General features: G+C 45.8%; 1 protein-coding gene across 1 annotated transcript in view; it reads left to right on the top strand.

Annotated features, from left to right (window-relative positions):
* LOC146204259 (cell adhesion molecule Dscam1-like) overlaps positions 1-20,562 on the top strand; it is a 541,302-nt gene that overhangs the window by 335,954 nt on the left and 184,786 nt on the right. The window contains exons 4-6 of the mRNA XM_084589211.1: positions 7,542-7,841; positions 14,506-14,625; positions 17,646-17,819. Of these exons, the coding sequence (XP_084445337.1) occupies positions 7,542-7,841; positions 14,506-14,625; positions 17,646-17,819 (594 nt within the window). The remainder of the gene's footprint in view (positions 1-7,541; positions 7,842-14,505; positions 14,626-17,645; positions 17,820-20,562) is intronic.

Raw genomic sequence — 20,562 nt, 5'->3', positions numbered from 1 at the left:
AAAACGTCTACGGTGAGCGGATATACTGCCAAAGCGAGCTTCAACTGCGTCGGGAACCGGAAGTGCGGGCCCGCTAAGCCCCCTGACGCGAGAGAAAATGCGGAACCAGGAAGCTGGCACTCAGGCATTTGAGCGCCGACTGTGCGCGGACTCGTCAGTTTGCGTGTTTTCCTCCTAACGGATTCTCAATTCTTCTGCCAATTTCGGCGACAGCGGCAAGCTCAGCTGTCGCATTCAGCAACAGCACAAAAAGGGGGTGTTAAGCGATCAGTTACAATAGCTTTGCAATTCTCTGCATCATAGATGGCCTGCTGACATTGCTTTAGAAAAATGCATGCTTATCGTTTGTTTAAACAGGCTTTTCTATCGCCTAAGCAGTAAATTTCTATAGCGCAGTTGTACAACTGAACTCTTTATTTTGGCTACAAACTCGCGTTAGACAGAAAATTTCTTATTCTACACCGGAATTATCGAAATCGTTACGCCATTTGTAACGTTATGATGTTCCGCCGCATGATGGGCTGGCTGCGTGTGAGGGTGCCGCTACAAATTTTCTCATCCATTTGAATGCACTTACACGCTTTTATTCATGCACCACTTCCTAGACAAAGAGAAAAAAAGCCTGAACCTTCGTTTACTTCGTTGATCGCGCTCCGAGTGGGTTGTCTCCAAGACAGTTTATGACACGCCGTCAGTGAGCTCGTGCCTCCAAATGATCTCTCGTTCTGCACAAAAGCGCGCGTGGGGAGTCGCCGCACGTGTACTTCGTTTACGCTATCTTTCTCTTTACAAAGCGCTGTTTTCCTGCCTATCGATCGTGCCTCACTTCATATTCTCTTTATAAAGCGCCGTGCTGATCTCATCTCGACAGGCTTTCGTTCGATTTGATTAGTAGCCTTGAAGCTTCCTTGAGGAGGTCTTCAGGAATCTTTATGCACTTAGTAGCTGTTTCGATTCCGTTCTTTCTCAAAGCTGAGAGAAGCTGAGCAGCTTTGTGTTTACCGCCGTTTCTTGTGCCTAAAACAACATAAAAAAGTGTGTGTGATTACAGAGGCTTAATGCTGCCCGAATTGGCAGATATTAGGAAGACCAACGCATGGAAAGGCCCTTCAGCGCGTTGACAGATAAATAGAAACGCTTAAGCGGCTAATAATGACTTAGTGCTTTTTCAGTGAAATATTTCGAGTGGTAATAAAATCAAATAAAATTCATTGATTTTTTATTTTAAAACGATTCAATTGATTGATTGATTGATTGATTGATTGATTGGTTCACAGGAAGGGAAAGGCGCAGTATCTGTCACACTTGTAGCTGTGGACACCTGAACCGCGCCGTAAGGGAAGGGAGGAAGGTGGGAGAGAAAGTGGAAAGAGAGAAAGAGGAGCCGTAGTGGAGGGCTACGGAGTAATTTGGACCACCTGGGGATCTTTAACGTGCGCTGACATCGCACAGCACACGGACGCCTCTTAGTTTCGCCTCCATCGAAACGCAGCCGCCGAGGTCAAGGTCGAACCCGGGTACTCCGGCACAGTAGTCGGGCGTCTTACCACTGTACCACCCCGGCGGGGCAATTAAAACGATTCAACCTCCCGCATTTACTGACACAGCTCATGCAATTTTTTTTTAAATTTTACTGTTCAAGAAAAACATGGCACTCAGTTTAACAGCTCAAAGTGTACGAATAACAATCCTTAGATATATTGTCCAACACATTTTGCTCATGTTGGCGAAACCGAGGCAACACAGAAGATTCATTTGCACTAAACTCAGCATAATTATTTTAAGAATTGTCAGTATATTTTACACAGCACTATACGCCGTTCCGCTTGAGTCACTGTTTTAAAATAAGTTCCTTGATTTCACAAAAATGGAATTTCAGCGTAAAATCATGAATGGAGTCGCTTAACATCTGTCGACTATGAGGATTCATGGTGCCTGTGAAATGAAATATGCAACCTCTCATCGAGGGCTGTATTGCGCATTTGTATATTAGTTTTAAAGGCTGGTTCATTCCATTTGCGTGAGGCATGTAACGTTCTCCAACAATTCACGGTGATAATACTTGTAATCTAGTTTTGGTGGGCGCTTAGTTAAGACTCAAGGGACGCCATAGCAAAAAATAGCGTGCGATAATTTGTTGTCGTTACCAGCCGAAACAAGCTTACACAAGGTGGATTTCCTGTCAGCATGACGAATATTTATGCAGAGTGCTTGAAAATATATTTTCAATCGGGGATATTTTAAATACAGACGATAGCAGTTAGGTAAAAAGGATTCTTTCACGTATATTATGAAACCAGAGGGACACATTTATATAGGGTAATTGTCGGTATCAATGGCCTAATTGACCACATAAGAAGGTCAGTATGGGCTCAGAACTCCTCCCAACGTGGCGTAGCTGTTGCGTATAGCATTTCATCTACCAGTGACGTAAAGTTACAAGGGAAGAGATGGTTGTTACGCTTTCGGACAGCGAAATCAAAATAAATGGCCGACAGCGGCGTCATATTGAAGAGGAGTTTCGCGTCAATCGCCACCGCCTTGGAAGTGTATTTTGACAGAATGAGGCGAAACATTGAAATATAACATACCAGAGCATAGAGAGGTTGCAGAAACCTTACCACATATAGTCTAGAAATACTACCGCCCCCTCAGCCTGGAATATAAAAGGCAGTCTATACCTGAAGCCGCTCAAAAGCCCATTTTAGTTAGCCATTTAACGTGCGCGATGCACATACCTGTGTATGAAACGACCTCGCAGTTAATACTAAAAGTGAGCTACACCTAGAAGTGATTTCTTTCTTTGAGGGGGGGGGGGGGGAGGGGGGGAATTTAGGATCATTCGCGCCGCCAATAAGGTGTCTTTTGTGCCAAACAGTGATCGAGATAAATAATATTTCTCAAAACAGTGGCTGGGATAACAAGCCGTTCGCCATTTTTGTGCAGATGCATTTTGCCACCAGAAGTATCATCCATTCTTTTTTTTTTTTTTTTCAAGCGTAACTTGCACCTTCGAAATTTCCACAATTCTTGGAGTGTTTACTTGACAAGTCGTGCACTTCGATATTCCGATATATCCATCAATTAAGAGACTTTGTATGAATTTTTGCTCATTCTTGCAAGATATCAACCCCTGTTATTTGGGGCTGGAACACCGCCAAAAAGTCGCCCATAAGGCCTAAAATATTTATTGTAAAATGCTCATTTTTAATGGAAACAAAAATTAGCGTATCAAAGATGCTTAGGATGCTGACGACAGCAATCATTCTTCACTTTGTGTCCACCTGGTTACATAACGGGCGTGGGGAAACGCCGATTGTTCGCTGCTTATAGTTTGCTTCTAACTATCTGAATAGTCTCATTTGGAAACGTATAAACTCTGGGCAGCTTGCCATATCTTCATAACATTCCAACAATGGTTTGGGGGAACACGCTCACACCTAAATATCAAAATACGGAAGGAGAGAAATTTCTGTCATCATTCCGACGCTTGAACTGCATTCCTTTTTGAAGAGCTCGGATGTTTCTGCAGAGAAAAATCGCTTGTGTGATGGCGCCTGTGAGAGTCTAAGAAATGTCATACCTTCATATAAAGGTCTGTTTTAGCCGATGGTATACCTCATCCTTAAGGCTGCTGATAGCTACAGTAGCGGACAGGATATGTTCCACGCTTCGGCCGTCAAACTGTTCTCACGTGTTACCTAGCGGAAATTACCAGTTGCTTGACTAATTTGCAAGAAAATGCCACTTGTGCGCTCATGCATGAAGACCCTTCTATTTCCCTTAAAGGAACACTGGAGCACTAATTATTATTATTATTTTTTTTTTTTTGCGAAAATAGAGCTTTCAGCAACAACCAACAGATTTTCGTGCTGCTAACTCGAATATCAGATTGAATTTGGGTATAGAAAAACGCAGAAATAGCCTTTTTTTTTGTTTTGTTTTAGCAGAAACACGCAGCAGGTGCCACGGCGTTCACCGCGGGTCGCGCCGCCGCCTGTGATTGGCCAAAACGTCGCATGCCGACATTCCGAGGACCTGGGAACCTGGCGATGCGGTTCTGGCGTTGCCGCTGCATGCTGATCGCAGCTCTCCACGGCTTTGTAAAAGTGATCATGGCACATTATTTCCGCTTGAGTGAACATCGGGGGTTTCACCATATGTGTCCGTACCAGATGCGTGCACAAACGACGCAGAATCTTCGTTGTGGAGAGCGGAGGTCAACCATCAGCTTGTACCGCCTTTGCATGAAAACTTGCAGTTGTGAAGAGCGAGCAATTTTAAAAAGCAGTGCATGTCAGAGCAGTGCATGTCATAATTATCAGAGACTACATGACCCTCAGCGAAACATTGGCGCGCATATTCATGGGAAGGAAGGACAGCGAACAATTCACAAATCGCCGGCTACCATCACACACCTCCTGCCCCACCCGAGAAATAACTGTTCAGGAAAAAAGGCCCAAGGCGAGGTGTACTGCATTTCATGCCGAGTTCCCGACATCGTACGTTGGAGAAACGAAACATTTTAGAGAAGGGACGAAACAGTACAAGGCTGCAATCAGATAAGTGAGCGAAGCGCGGTTGCCGAGCTCTGCGATTCATGCGAGACATTGACGGAGCTATTGTTCTGGAGACCAATTCAAATCTTCGCAGAGAGCTGCTTGAGTCATGACACACTGAGCAGGCGTAGGGAACCCTTCCCTATTCGTATTCTTATGGTATAAATTTAGTGAATCAACGGCTGACGTGTGTCAAAAGCCAAGCTGCAACTGCACCGCATCTCTACCGCACGCATAACGTCATGAGAAAACCATGTTTTCAAATATGTTTTCTTATAATAGCCTCGTTCTCACTTAATTTGCATCCACCCCGCCGCGGTGCGCAGTCAGTAGGCGCCCGCGTGCTGTGCGATGTCGGTGCACGTCAAAGAACCCCGGGTGATCAAAATTTCTGGAGCCCTCCACTATGGTGTCTCTCACAGCCTGCGTCGCTTTGCGACTTTAAACCCCATAAACCAAACCAAGCCATAAATTTGCCTCCCTAAACAAGACATAACTTTGTAAAATGTTTTCGCGCGAATCGGGCGAATGTTTTTCATGACGAGGCAGCAACGGGTACAAAATCATAATGCCACATATGAGCAACTTGGATGATTACTTGATTGGGCGCATCGGGCCAATTCCCCTGGAGCGCTCCAGACCTGGATGCTCCCATACTCAGCTGAGCGGTACATGCTTTATCTTTTAATAAGGCTCGCGCAGGAGTTTCACGAGTATGTCAGGCACGTGCCGTGGCGGAAAGGATCTCACAAAGCCATCAAAACCTGCGACACAACCGTGCGCTCTTCTTAATCATATGCTCGTTCGAAAAGAAACATCAGTGCGTGCGGCTGACAAGTTGTGCGCCGCGGCACAAAATCCGTTACGTGTATCCTTGCGCAAGAAAACGAGACACGCATGTACAAACGCGCGCTGATGATTACTGCCGTCCCATCGACGAAATTACACTCCGTGAACTGAACATACGAAAGGAATAGTTTGAGCGCGAAACAATTAGGAAAGGACGAGGATAGAAGACGTAGACAAGAAAGAGCGCTACTCTCAAGATAATTTTTTTTTTCGAAATTTGCCGAAGAAACAGCAAATTTTATACACGCTTTTCAAGTACAGAAACTGCGCACGTGCCAAAGAGGGCTCTCGATCACACACCTTCGTCAGATAGCCTTATCTAAATACTTGTAAGAGTACAGCTTCACCGAAGGGCTGCTGACACAACCAGACCTCTTAAGAGGTAAGAGAGAGAATTCTTTCTGATGTGGAGCTCCTCAGTCAACAGCCGCAATATCTGTCATTGCCTGTTCCGATTACCCGTTTCTGTTTTAGCAAAGGCGCTCATGTCCCTAGCCCATCAAATGCCTCACAACGAACAACCGAGTTCGTTTCGGTCCCCTGCTAAAGGCGCCTTTCATATTCCCGTAAGCGGATATTCAAACAACGTCTATATTGCCTGACACACACTAATTAGCAAGTGAGAGGCATTTCATAAATAATTCCAACCTTGCAATCAACATATCTGAATTTTTTAATGTGATCTGTCTGAATTGGTTCTGTCGTCGTCGTTTCCTAGTTGTTTCGCGCTAAGGGTATTCCTTTTCTACGATGAACCAACTCGCCGAGTAGAACGTTTTATTGGACATGCAAATGAGACCTGAACAGTCAGAAAGTTATGGAATTGCAATCAGGAGTACAAGCCTTTACCTCCCTTTTCCTCCTTTTAGTAAACACGGTTCTTGGGAATGTTGACTGACATGATCGACTCTTTTGTGCGACAGAATCGAAGGAACCGCGTCGTGGTTCAGCCTTTCTGGCACAGGCCTATAGAGATCGCATTAGGGACAAACTCTGCAAGTAGTCACAGTCACGAAAATGCTTCGAGAAAAATACGTTTCCTTTAGAGAAGACGGGATGGTCTCATTGCAATGCGAATGTTTTGCATTGGGAGAAATGATGGAAGACGACGGTGTTGCGGTCAAAGGTAGTCGTGCATCCGAACGCGTGCAGAGCAGCAGAACAAGACTAAGCTGACGTGATTTTGTACGTCCACAAAGTACTCAAGACGAGTAATAGTGCACGCCGAAAGCTCTTTCAGTTGATTCTGAATTATTTCGGCTGCTGGAAGTGACGTCACATCGGACGGCATGCGAGAGGGTTCTCTCTCCGCTGTCCTCCTCTACAGCAGCCGTGCGAGGCGCGGGAGGTTTGAATAGCGCGTTTCCAATCGTCGATTATGCCTGTGTTTTATGCATAATATGATATACAATTGGTTCAAAGGAAAAGGAAGGCGCGGTATCTGTCACAGTTGTTCTGTGGACACCTGAACCACACCGCAAGGGAAGGGAGGAATCCAAAAAATAACTTCATAGACGTGATCAACAAATAATCTACTTTCACAATATAGAGTAGTAGCAGACTTTGAAACTGCCTCAGTGTTTCTTTAAGCGATTCAAAGGCACAGTCTAACAGCCTGAGCGTCGCCCGCATTTATTCTGTTCACGACTGTACTAGACGACGCTATGCCGCTGACTGTGCCCCTGTGTTTGGAAAGAATATTCGAGCACCTGCGTCTCCTTGTGAGTACAATTATTCTGCAATGTCACAGGAGCGCCCCAATAGTCGTCGGCTAACATTTTTGCGTGCTAGCCTACCTTACGAAGTGTTTTCCGCCCTGTTTATATTATCTGTTCCCTGCTCCCATTGCAGCAAAGCAAACTTTTTCGATGAACCTCATCGCCCTTCGGCCTCCGCTTCTTCACGAGAGGAATTACCTCTCGTGAAATAGCCGGTCAATCATTTCCCAACACTCAAACCGCTATGAACCACATTTCATCGATTTCGTTTCAGAGAAATGTTACACACCTAAAACAGATTTTTGCTCGAGTCCGTGCAGTTTGCTAATGCGTCAGCTACTTCCCGTGTATAGCTTGCAATTAAGTATTTGCCCGAACATTGGCGACGTGTCGCTCATTCATTCTTCTTGTGCAGAGCCTCCGGTCATCTCGCACTACGAGTTCCGCAAGGACATGCAAGTGGGGATGCGCATCAAGGTCTTCTGCACAGTAGTCCAGGGAGACCCACCGTTCATATTTACGTGGCTCAAGGATGGCGTGCCCGTTGCTGAAAACGGCGCGCCCAGCTCGCAGGCCGCGCTGAATGTACACAACGAGCGGGACTACAGCATGCTGTCTACCGACAGTCTGCAGCTCCAGCACTCGGGCAACTATACGTGCGTGGTGAAAAACCAGGCGGCGACCACTGCCTACTCGGCCTTGCTTCGTGTAAACGGTAAGTTCGACAAGCTACTCGGATAATGCACGAGATTCAGTAGTTTTACACCAAAGAGGAATGAGAGCGTCTGAGCCATGGCTCTGGCTGAACTTACAGTGAAATAATGAACTACGAGTACGCTTCGTTGTTGATGGCTAACCTACCCTCTAAATACTCGTTCTTCTGTCGTATAGAGCGTGCCTGCTGTCAGATGTACGGGTGCGGACAAAAGTAAACGAAGCACGCTACTTCCTTCTAGAATCTTTCAAGCGTTCTGTGATTGAAACTGGCAGTCGCGCTGTGTGCAAACTGATAGTATATAGACGCCAGTGCGCTCTCACTTGGATAAATAATGGTTCTTTATCTTCAATGCGGAAGGCGTTATTCTAATTTTAAAAAAAAACGTGCTCGTTTACTTGTGTCCACACCTGTACACATGCTGTGCACCGCATTTACGAACAGCGGTAACTTTTATGATTCTGCTAAGTAGTGTACAGCCTCGTTCTCTTGCAGCTTGATAATTTTTCCGAGAAACCTGTGTCTCGCGGAGTGCCTTTCACGGGCGCCTGGGAAATTATATGGCGCAGGCGCGGTGAGAGCCATATGCGGTCGCTCCAACTTCGTCGTCTGCTACAGAGAGCGAGCTACAGTTGCTAAAGGCCGAAGCGAGGCAAGGACGTGCAGTAGCAGATGGAAAAGTCGGAACATCTGCCTATGGCTCTCACCGAGCCTGCTAAATAGTTTTTCAGGCCCCCGTGGGAGGAGACCTGAGGAGCGCAGACGGCTCAGAACCGTGTTCACATTGGAAGTGAACGACCCTGTACCTTAAATCTGCTGCTGGCTTCCATCAGAACCCTACATTTACTGTCAAATTACAATTGCAATGAAGATGACTGGTTCGAAACTCGCGTACTGTTAGAAACTCTCCTGTAGAGCTTGCGCCTCGCCTATCTTTGCCAAATTCGCCGCCAGATTGCTGATTTATCTATGCTCCAAGGGCACAAATGATGGCTCGCCTGTCCTTTTAGACTTTAAAAAACGAGTCAGTTGGTCGCGTCCGCTTTATTATGTCTTCGCCTTTTTTTTTTTTTTTTTCCCCTGCCTGGTTGAGGAGCCAGAATGGCATCCTGCGCGTTGTGCCGCGAACATGTGTTCAGACAACACTACTACGGCCGCCTGTATTGCTCTTCCATTCAGGTGCCGTAAAATATACCAGTCGCCGTTGTACGTCGCACTGATGCCGGTGCGAATGGCATGATACATTTCGCAATTCTGTGGTTAGAGAGCGGACAGTGACAACAGATATGCCGACGCATATCTGCGGCTCGACAGCTAACCGGTTACCTGTCGAGCCGCGATTGTATTAGCATTAGGCTGCGGGTCACATTTTCGAGATATTTAATTGAGCAGCTGGTGTGCATCATAGCCGAAGACTAGCATAAACCGACATAACAGCTAATGGGTCAATAGCCGGTCTTGTATCTTATACTGCGTTTCTTCGCAATTATTGCCATACATAAGCGATTTTCATTTGTCAGTGCTCAATTTATGATGAGCGATTGCTATAAGCGGCAGTATGGTTTTCGAATAATACAACCTTCCATGAGAAGTAACTTGGTCTCCATTTTAAATAGCGTGCAGACGATAACAACGAACACAACGACGCATGCCCTACTCGCAACTCAATTTTACGGCAAAGTTTGACCAACTTCTACCTTCAACCGCTGTTATTGACTTCTTCTGAGTTTGTAACGTTTACCAACAGTCAAGGTTGAATACTTAATTTCGGCGACAATATTTCAAGGACTTACTCTGTTCGACTATTTCGCAGTTCAGTGTCCAGCTCATCTGTCAACACAGCTTTCTTGTCCGTCTTGATAGCACGTTTGTCTTTCACCGCACACATATGGTCCCTGCGGAACATGCATGCTCAAGCGAGTGCCGTCTGCTTGGTTGTTCTGCTTCGTCTGAAGCAATCCCTCGAATCAAGTTTATTGTCCGAGTTCTCATATTTTGAGAGCGCATTATTCTAATCCCAGCCGCTGGGATTAGATCACGCATCCTTGGGCATAGCAGTCGAGTGCCCCATCCACGGCACCATCGCGGCGGAGCACGTTCCAAGTATTCTACTTGCCCCCCCCCCCCCCCCCCCACCCGTTCCATTTTTGAGTACCGTCTGGAGGAGGTTTATTTTGAAATTTATTAGTGCGGCTATATATCATGCATTCGACATTTGTTGCCAAGGTAACGATTGCAAATAGTTTTTGGGCATGCTATGTTGTTTATTTGCAAACGTGGGTTCTTTACAGATATTATCAGCACTATATGCAGTGTACAATATTAAATCGCGACAGCTTCTTGGGACGCCGATGTATGCTAGCCAATTGTGGAGAGGGGCTGCGTCGCACTACTCGGAACAGCCTAGGAGACGGGGCTCGCTGCAGCAGCAGCAATTGTGAACATGACTTTGTCCTCACTTGCCTGGTCATCTCCTAGGTCTTCCGGCGCAGCAGCGCCGAGCAGTCAGCGGTCGCGAGGTACTGTTAAAGAGAAAAAAGACCCCAGTTGTACTGGTGAAATAAAGATCAAATAAGAAAAGAAAATGGGCATGCTTGCGGCGGGGACTGTCTCCAGTGTTCAAATGACCACAGGAGCTCTGTTGGCCTGCATCGCCATAGGCTCCCGCGTTTACTTCTAAATTGACTTTACCTGTACGTTTAAGTAACTCAAGCACCGGATGTCAGTTCAAGAATAGTGCGACCTGCTAGTGCAATAAAAAACATAACGCAATGCAGGACGTATACAACTTTGTCAAGGCTGCTGTCGGCAACGACAACGACAAGTGCGAAGTAGTGCCCTGATTTCATTTACTGATAGAACTGATAAGAATCAGACGCTTTCTATAGATAACGCTTAAACTTCTGGCATATCTTCAGAGCGGGAAAGCTGTTCCCGATCATGTCAGGCATCTCGGTTACGTTTCGTTTTTAACCGTGTATTGAAACGCTGGGATATCTTTCAGGTAAAGCTCCACTTTCGGTTACGAAAGATGATGCAGTGGTACGCACCGCGTTGGTTTCGACCACCTGACGTTTTTGCTTTTTTTTTTTAACATGCACTGACATCGCAGACCTGAAGGGCGTCTCCGGCGTCTCCCCGTCATCGAAATGCAGTCACAGCGCTTAGTTTTGAAGCCCCATCCTCAAGCACAGAAGAAGAACGTTATAGCCACTATGTAAACACAGGGTGTATCAGCATGCCATGGCGTTTGCAGTCTTAATCAGCACCGCTGGTATATTCGTCTCACGAAAAACATCTTGGCAAACACGTCCCTAACTTACTTCGGTTATCTGAGCTGACGCGAGTCTGTCGTGTTTCCCTGAGGTTACGCGTGTGCAGCTAGGGTACTTTCCGGCTTTCTGAAAGTCTTCATACCGTTTTTAGCGGTATGGATGGCGCTTTACTGCTCTTGTGAGCTCTCCAGCTCCTCCAATGAGCGGCCAGTTTTCAGTTTTATTACTTCCCTGACTTACAACGAGTTCGTGTTTTGCCAACGACATGATTTGGAGAGACGCCGGCAACGACTGTCGTCTTCTTTCGGATGCGCCAGCTTACTTCCTTGCCCCCTGGGGCTCGATCCAGATGTTGCTGCTAGGAGCTCTCCTTGAGTTAAACGGCGTTACCGATCTTACTTATTTTTATTTGCACGGTATACTCAGGCTACGCATCTACTAACTACTCTTCAGTACGTCGCTCTTTCTTTATTACGTTCTTCTCTTTTCTTCAAACCACCTCACGGCTCTGAAGAGTTGCGGTTTTCTGCAGCCTTTTACAACAGTGCACCCTAACGACGGTGACAGGCAGCCTTCCTATGAGGTTTTTCTCCACCCAATGCTAACATACGAATATCGCGGCTAGACGCGTACCTTGAGGTGCCTCGAAAGACGTCCTACTGTGCGACGCTGCATTCGCGCTGTTACCCTTTCGGATTGCGCTAAGCACGCACGCAGCTGCTCGAGTACGTGCTTGTCGCGGCGTTCTTTGCTTTGCCTGCGCCGCTGTGACAAGACAGCTGGAGACAATGCGCCTTGGGCGGCAGGTTGAGAGGAAGGCGGCTTGAAGGGCCGAAGAGAAAGAGGCGCACATTCGCCCTCGCGTGACGCAGAAGAAGACGAAAGCGCGGACAACGCGAATGTGGGGAAAGAGCAGGGAAAGGAGGTGTAAGAAGGGGGGGCATCCCGGGAGCTCGCTCGCGCCGCTTTCTCGTCTGCGACAGCCTGCGATGATGGCAGCTGCATAAACACAGGCAGAAACGCGCACCCAGATGAAGACAAGGTGGCCTCCGAGAAAGCGCTCAACTGGGCCTGCAGCCAGGGCTCATAAACCTTTCTGTCGCGAGCGGCGCTGACGTGCGGCGAGACTGACGACGAAGGCTGCCGGCTTCGCTTGAAGCGCTAGTCGATGTAGCGTGTGCGCCTAGGCTACGAAACAGGGGAAAGAAGAAAACACACGTTTGGAGAAAAGAGAGAAAGAAAAGGTTATGGAAAGCAAAGTGCTGACAACGACGTTCAAAGTTTGCTGCATGTCCAAACTGGCGCTGTTTGTAATGTCCCTCCCCCCCCCCCCCCTCCCCCCGTTAATTTTTTTTTTATGTTAGGGAATATCAGGAGAAGCCACTGAAATTTTCTGAATAGCAATAGAGAAGCTTGTCAGATCTCCTTTAGAACTTCACGTATTGAATCTGCGCGAAAAAAGCAAAAAAAAAAAAAAACGATAAGATACGCGCCACTCAGCACGCGCATTTCGCGATGAACTTCTTTACGAAATTAGGCGAGAAAATTCCCGCTTCTTGAAAAAGATTGCTGTGATTGGCATCAGTTCTAATTAACAGAATTTTAAACAAATACAGGGGGAAAAAAGCCAGGTGTGTCTTATTTCGTCTTCACAATTACCGGCTTGACGATAGGACCCCAAATACCCTGGCATCCGTGCGCACAGCACTCAGATACGTATTACGCGCTCAAAGCCATATGAAAGCTGCACGGAGAGATGAGAAGCGCTGAAGTCCTCGCTCGTTTGACGTTCCTAACGCTGTGACAGCTGGGTATTCCTTAAGGTCGCGTTATTCGCTTCTAAACCAACAGCACGCACAAATTAGCGAACAGAAATAAAAGCAAAGAGGCAAGTTAAAGGGTGCAGTGCAATTCCGGGGCACTCTCGCTAGCCATCTGGAAGGAGGGATGGCGAAAGAGAGGCCAGCCGCCTTGCTGCAACCACTCCCACACCGGCGCATGCCTCCGTTGGCCTAGCTCGCTGACGGGTTCCCCGGCGAGCACTCCGGACGCCGTCGGATTAAGTTAATGACCCTGGGGCTGCTCCGGTTCCGTTCCAGGACCGGGTCTCTCTTGCTTTCTTTAACGACGCCCAGAACACCACGCTTCGGCCTCGGTGCGCCGACGGCCGACCTGCTGGTGTGGCTTGGGCGTGATTACACGCCGCGCTTGAACGTGTCCCATGGGAGATCGCGCGACGCCGCTGGTGTTTGGCGGACCCGCGCACCGACGGAGTGCGCTCTGAACAACGCTGGATGATGCCATCGCAGCTTTTCTCAAAAGCATAGCCTTTCACCGAAATCAGTGCTTGGGCGGAGCTCTTAGAAAAGAAATCCTAAAGAGTGCCCAGTTGGCCTCGAAAGTATGGTGCAACCATCTCAGGATTTTTTCTTCTTTTTTTTTTTTTCTTGCTCTGCTGATTCTGGCTGGAGACATTCAGGCCAGAAATGGTCATTTCGTAGCGTCCTGGGTGGAATGTTCCGCTTTGTCATCGGAAAGTAACGCTGAGAGGTGCAGTATCTGGTGAAGATTACTCGGCTTCACAGCTGATGCGCTCTCGGGAAGCTTGCTTCAAGTATGGCGTCACGTTCTCACGCGTCACTCAAGTTGAGTCGCAGCCTGGTGTATATAGTAAATGGTTACATCCGGCAGATGTGCGTAAGATGCATTAAAATGAGCCTCGTACTGGGAATATTATGTAGTTCCATCTTCTGCAGCCTTAATATTGAGTTTTAACGTTTCCTACCTACTCATCGTAACGTTCGAGAATGCAGCAGCCGAATGTGGTGTTAAGAACGCATCTCCGCCTTTGTTTACTCTTCAATGCGGGTTTCTAACCAAGTGTGAAATAACTAGACACTTCCTGTGGAAACTGTTTATAAATTAAGAGAAAAGCCAGAGTGTGTGTCAAATTACCAAATGGACCTGCGTTGCACTGTTGGGAAATAGGAATGGCGCGTCTTTACTTTGAAATTACCTGTCACAGTATTACCTTTCTGAACAACCTCTTCATTTTGCACGAAGCCTTTCGTTTGGGTCCCCTCCACAATTTACACAAGCTTGACTACACTCTATGTCTAACTGCTGACAACGGACGAAAAAACTACACATGTATGAAGGGCAGAGTTTCCTTTTATATGCTCTTCATAAGAGCGATAATAACTGATTAACAGAAATAGGAGGTTTAACTTCCCTGCTTTTAAACGATGGTCCCTGCATTCGGAGTCACTTGCTTTGAACGTGTGAGGAGTAAGCTCACACGTTGGTGTCTCACTCGAGATTCTAAATCGTGCTCTTTCTTTCTCTTCCTTCTCTCCCTTGTGGTGCCTCTTTGGCCCGCCCTTGTGCAGAGCCTCCAAAGTGGGATGTGGAGCCTGAAAGCGCCGCCGTGGTGCAGGGTCGCAACGTGCAGCTCCAGTGCAGCGCGTCTGGAACGCCGCAGCCCATCATCACCTGGATGATCGCTTCCGGTAACGAACGCTGCTCACCGCTATCAGTCCCACCCGCTGTACTAGAGACGGTCCGACGTACCTTGGAAATGTCACCTTTAAAGGGCGGCGAGAATAATTAATCGTTACAGTCAAAGTTTCATGGTACCGAACAAATGGTAAAGCTTATGCTAGGGCTCTTTGATGCATTGCTAGATGTATGGCCTTAAGAACGGAGTTACCGATTTCCACATCCCATGAAGCGTGGAAGCTATATTTCGTATTCACAGCGACGCAAATTGTCAGTGCTAAAGCTGATTTGATGAGGGCATGCAAGGGAAAAAGTCCATGTCGGACTCAACACTGCTGCTATCTTACGCTCATGCAAATGCCTCGTTCCTCATGAATATGTCCCAGGCCTGAAAGAAACCTCGCGAGCTATACATTTGCTCGCAGATCGACTCCATACCGCCTCCGATTATTATTATTATTATTATTATTATTATTATTATTATTATTATTATTATTATTATTATTATTATTATTATTATTATTATTATTATTATTATTATTATTATTATTATTATTATTATTATTATTATTATTATACAAACATCCACATTGTGATTCCGTTTTCCTCCCATCTGGTGCACTATCTAATTCCGTTCTCTTTGACGAGGAGTTTATAACTGAGACTCTTAAGCGTCTGAGACCATCTTTGTCTCTGGACCTGATGGCATTCCAGCCGCCATAATAAAAGCCTTCAATTATATCTTTATACTAGTACTGACTGCCATATTTATTAACTGTTCAAAAAATGCTGCCTTTCCTCGCATGTGGAAAATGCCACGCGTGTTTCTAGGCTTGAAAAAAATCTGATGTTTCCAATTATCGTACGATTTCTCTTCTATGTGCAACCTCTAAGCTTTTCGAATGAGCTTTGCACAACGTACTTTCCTTCCACCTCAACATACCATAGTACCGAATCAACATGGCTTCATGTCGGATCGCTCTACTTCTACCAACCTAGTCACGTTTATGACGTATGCCTCTGCAGCAGTCCTTCAGAGAGGTCAGGTTGACACTGTGTACTGTGATATGAGCAAAGCTTTCGACGTTGTTACTCGCTCACTACTTCTTGAAAAACTTCTACTCTCTGGCGTCGAAGCCTCACTCGTTGCCATCCTACGCAACTATCTCCTTGATCGCTTCTGCTTTGTCAGTGTCAATGGACAGGCCTATTTCGTTTACCCTGCAACCAGTGGAGTTCCTCAGGGTTCTGTACTAGGCCCGCTTCTCTTTTCCATTTTTATTAACGATGTTTAATGACTCCTCGTTTCTTCTTTATGCCGATGATATAAAAATATTGAAGGTAATACATTCTTTTCAAGATTGCTTGTTGTTCCAATCAGACATATCTGCTTTTTCTGACTGGTGTGCGAAGAATCGACTTACCCTCAATTCTTCCAAAACTAGGGTTGTGTCATTTACTCGTAAAACATATAGCTTTCTCTACCATTATTCTGTGAATTCTGTGCTGTTGGACAGGGTTTACGAAATTAATGACCTTGGTGTACTTTTTGACCGCACCCTCAGGTTCTCCTCTCATACTAAACGCATTGCTCAGCGGGCTATGCGCACACTCGGATTCGTTTGCAGACTTTCGAGAGAGTACCGTACTCCACTTCCGTCCTTAAAACTGTACCTGTACATATGCTTGCCGCTCTTGGAGTACGCGTCGGTTGTTTGGGATGGCACTTGCGAATCGAACTTGGACAAGGTTGACAGAGTACAAAAAGTTTTTACGGATATTTCATTATCGCTTTCCCTGCGCAACTTCCTCCTCTCGCTCCGCCAGGATCACCCAACTGAATCTTCCTTCTCTTCACTGCCGTCGTATCAGAGTTATCATTTTCCTGTACAAACTCCTTCATGGCCACATTATGTGCCCTCAGCTCTTAGAGTACATCCTACTGCGCGTTCCGCGAAAGAGCATGAGGGAATTCAGACCATTTCAAGTTTCTCCGTCTCTTCATTCCCATTCCCCTCTGGAGAGAATGCAGTGGTTATTTAAATCTTTTTGTCCTCACCTTGACATCCTCCAAAACTCGCTTTGTTCATTTACATTGGATGTTCGTAGCGTTGTATTCTAAATAGTACTTTATCACATATAACTCCCACTTTCTAGCCTAAAATATTGTATTTACTCCACTTTTTGCTTTTTCTCCTGTTCAATGCTGTCTTATCTTGAACTGCTTTTTATCCGTTTCTTACTTATATTTCAACTTTAAACTTTATATTCGAATCTTACTGTCCCGTGTTCAATTCTATTTCTTTATTGTATTAATCTGTATTTCTAGCCTGTGTTTTAAGTACCACGCACTTGTTGCGCCTGGAATGGTTGTTTATTTTATGTATATTTCTATATTACTATAATCAATGTTAGTTATTTGCTGTTTGTCTCTCTTTCTATCGTTCTTTTATTTATTTTTTTTATTTCGTGATGTGCTCAACAATTCTCTCGCTGTGTATATAAGTGATGCTACTCATTGATTTCTTTCTTTCCGTGATACTTTTCGTCTCAGTTTCATTTCATCTGTTATTTATTTCTTCTTTTGTGTTCGCTGTGTGCGTGTAAACTTGTTTGTGCATTTTCATTTTTGTTTCTTTTTTTATTTGTGGTGCAGCACGAAGACCACATGGTTGTTCCTAAGCACATTAAATAAAGATTGATTGATTGATTGATTGATTGATTGATTGATTGATTGATTGATTGATTGATTGATTGATTGATTGATTGATTGATTGATTGATTGATTGATTGATTGATTGATTGATTGATTGATTGTTATAGCAACTGCTGGGCGTTTCAGTATAATGAGTCACAGATTATGTTTACGAGTGGGGCGCATTTTCTGGGAATTGAGCTCTGAAGTGAGCCGCCAACCAACTAGGCGAATGACATGTGCTCACCAAGCACGATTCTCTCACTTTAATCTTATCTTAGAAAACAAAACACAAAATGCGCTGTTTGTCAGTGACACTAGTTCCCTCTTTCGCAGACTCCACCCGAGAGGAGTTCCTGCCTCTGTACAACAGCCACAAGTACGGCTTGTTTCCCAACGGCACTCTCTCCATCCACCAACTTGAGCCTGAGGAGTCAGGCTACTACCTGTGCAAGGCATCCAACGGCTTCGGCGAAGACCTGAGCAAGCTTGTCTTCCTCACCGTGAAAAGTAAGCTCCTTGACGTCTTTTTCAAGATTTTTTTTTTGTGCGTGTGTGTGTGTGTGTGTGTTCTGGTCTCATCCACAAATATGCACTGCGCAGGGTTTTGCGCGCATTGCAAATTTGCTACCACTATTTAAGTTTCTCCTTCCTTTCCTTCTACATGTTTACCATTCTAGTGCTCCTATTGTTTGTATGCTAAGCGCCTACTAAGTATGGCGCTTGCCTGTTATTACACTTATGGCATCGCAAAAAGGAGTGATGAAAATTTTTTTTTTTTTTTCATTTTTCACTTGATATTCCGGTTAACATTAACCAAACATTGAAGTGGCAGGCGTTTTGTAGACAATTAGAACAAATTCAGTATTTTTAGACGCAATGTGTAGTAGCTATTAGTACTTAGCTCTTTTTTTTTTTGTTAATTTTGTGAGTGCTTAAACAAGCAGGTGACATTAAATACATACTTTAGACACTGCATACAACGCTCACGTGGTAGTAAGAAATTGTTGGCCCTCATTACGAAGACCCGGGTATAAACATTTACTAAACATGTTTACATTCGAGTTTTCCAGATAAGTTAAAACATAAAAAAAGTCCCTAATGTTGCGAAAAAAACAAAATAATCTTCTGACAGCTCGCACATGAATCCACCGACGTGGCGTGCTGGCACCGTTGCTTATGTCAGATTGAAGTATTTTGAATCGTAACGGGCTTACAAGCGCTGTGATACTGGCACGCTATGAGGCGCCAGATGCCATCTAACAGGGTATTTTGCATATTTCGACTGCTTTGGTTTAATTTATAAAAACAAAGCTGCCACATTAAGGAACCTCGACGGAAACGCCTAAACAAGACGCATCTCACGACAACTTAATAAAGCTTTCCTATTAGCACACCACCACTCTAGGTAAATTTTAAGGTGGCTGATTATGCAGTGGGCGATGCTCCCCATAGCGACGAACAGCTTTCAATTGAGAGCATTTTCCTATGGACTCCGCTTACTTTTTAAAATAATGAAATTAATTTATTGTGAAATGTACATGGATACATATTTATTACAGACAACGGGCTAAAATCTAAGAAAAAAACCTAAAAATATCTCTGACGTTCACAAATATATATATATATATATATATATATATATATATATATATATATATATATATATATATATATATATATATATATATATATATATATATATATATATATATATTGTAACGGGTATTGCGCCAAACGTCCAGGCAAGGCCCTGAGCCTAGAAGACTGCCGAAGTCCGAGAGCGGTCCGAGCAGCGGTCTGAGCGCGGTTCCAGGCAACCAACTTCGTCGTCTACGCCAACCAGCAACCACTTCATCGTCTACGCCAACTAGCCACTGATTGACTCCGATTCGTCGTCGACTATAGTTTGTATCACTGCCCCCCTCCTCTGTAGCATCGACTCGATGCGACGCGGTGCTACCAGGAAGAAGTTAGCGAAATGGTGCACAAAAGTGTCACAAGGACCCAGCGGCGTTGACGAAAAGTTCAGTCATGCACAATCATGATAGGGCTTCAGCCGAACCACGTGCACGACTTCAGGACGCTGCGGCCTTCGGGATGGAGCTGAAGCTACGGGAACAACGGCGTAGGTGACGTCACTGATACGGCGAACAATCTCGTAAGGGCCAAAGCATCGGCGTAGTAACTTTTCAGATAGGCCGCGATGACGAACAGGTGTCCACACTCAGACGAAGTCGCCCGGCTCGTAAGTGACGATTCTTCGGCTGAGGTTATACCGAGCAGCGTGATTCGCCTATTGTCGGTGCATTATGAGGCGTGCTAGTTGCCGCGCTTCCTCAGCACGCTGAACAAAGATGTCGGCGTCAAGTTCGGTGTCAGAGCCGCAAGAAGGACCAACTGGCATCATGGCATCCAACGACGTGCTCACTTGGCGACCGAAGACAAGTTGGAACGGGGTCAGTCGCGTCGTCTCTTGAGTGGCGGTATTGTACGCGAAAGTTATATAGGGCAAAATCGTATCCCAGGTGCGATGTTCTGCGTCCACATACATAGAAATCATGTCGGTGAGGGTGCGATTGAGGCGCTCCACCAGCCCGTTGGTCTGAGGGTGATACGCCGTCGCACGTCGATGGCTAGTGTGAGTCAGAGTCATGACCAACCGGATTAGGCGAGCCGTAAAAGCTGTTCCACGGTCAGTGATTACCACGGCGGAGGCGCCATGACGTAGGAGAATGTTATGAACGAAAAATTGAGCAACTTCGGCTGCAGTACCTTTAACAAGGGACGCGGTCTCTGCGTACCGTTTTGACGAATTCGTGCAAGTGTACGGCTCACCCCCAGGTGGCCGGCGGTGGGTTCATCATGACAGGCACTCAATATATCTCGGCGCAACTCGGAGGGCACAACAAGGAGAAACGTCGCTTCACTGTTAGCAAAATTTCGCTTGTAAAGCACGTTACCACGCAGAGTGAACGTTTGAAGCCTACAATGAAAAACACGGGGAATACGGGCGTCGACGCCCTGCAGATAGTCGACGAGTGACGCTAACTCTGGGTCCATTCTCTGCAGCTGCGCCATTTGGGTTGTACTAATAGCCCCCAGCAAGGGAAAATCATCGGCCGTTTCTTCTGGACATATGGCGATGGGCGAGCGCGACAGACAGTCAGCATCCTGATGCTTCCGTCCTGATTTGTATACGACTGTTACGTCATACTCTTGTAATCTAAAGCTCCATCTAGCCAATCGTCCT

The sequence above is a fragment of the Amblyomma maculatum genome, chromosome 1 (genome assembly GCF_055883805.1).
Source record: "Amblyomma maculatum isolate TAMU_Amacu chromosome 1, ASM5588380v1, whole genome shotgun sequence".
NCBI lineage: Eukaryota > Metazoa > Arthropoda > Arachnida > Ixodida > Ixodidae > Amblyomma > Amblyomma maculatum.
This window is presented reverse-complemented; position numbering and strand designations above follow the sequence as displayed.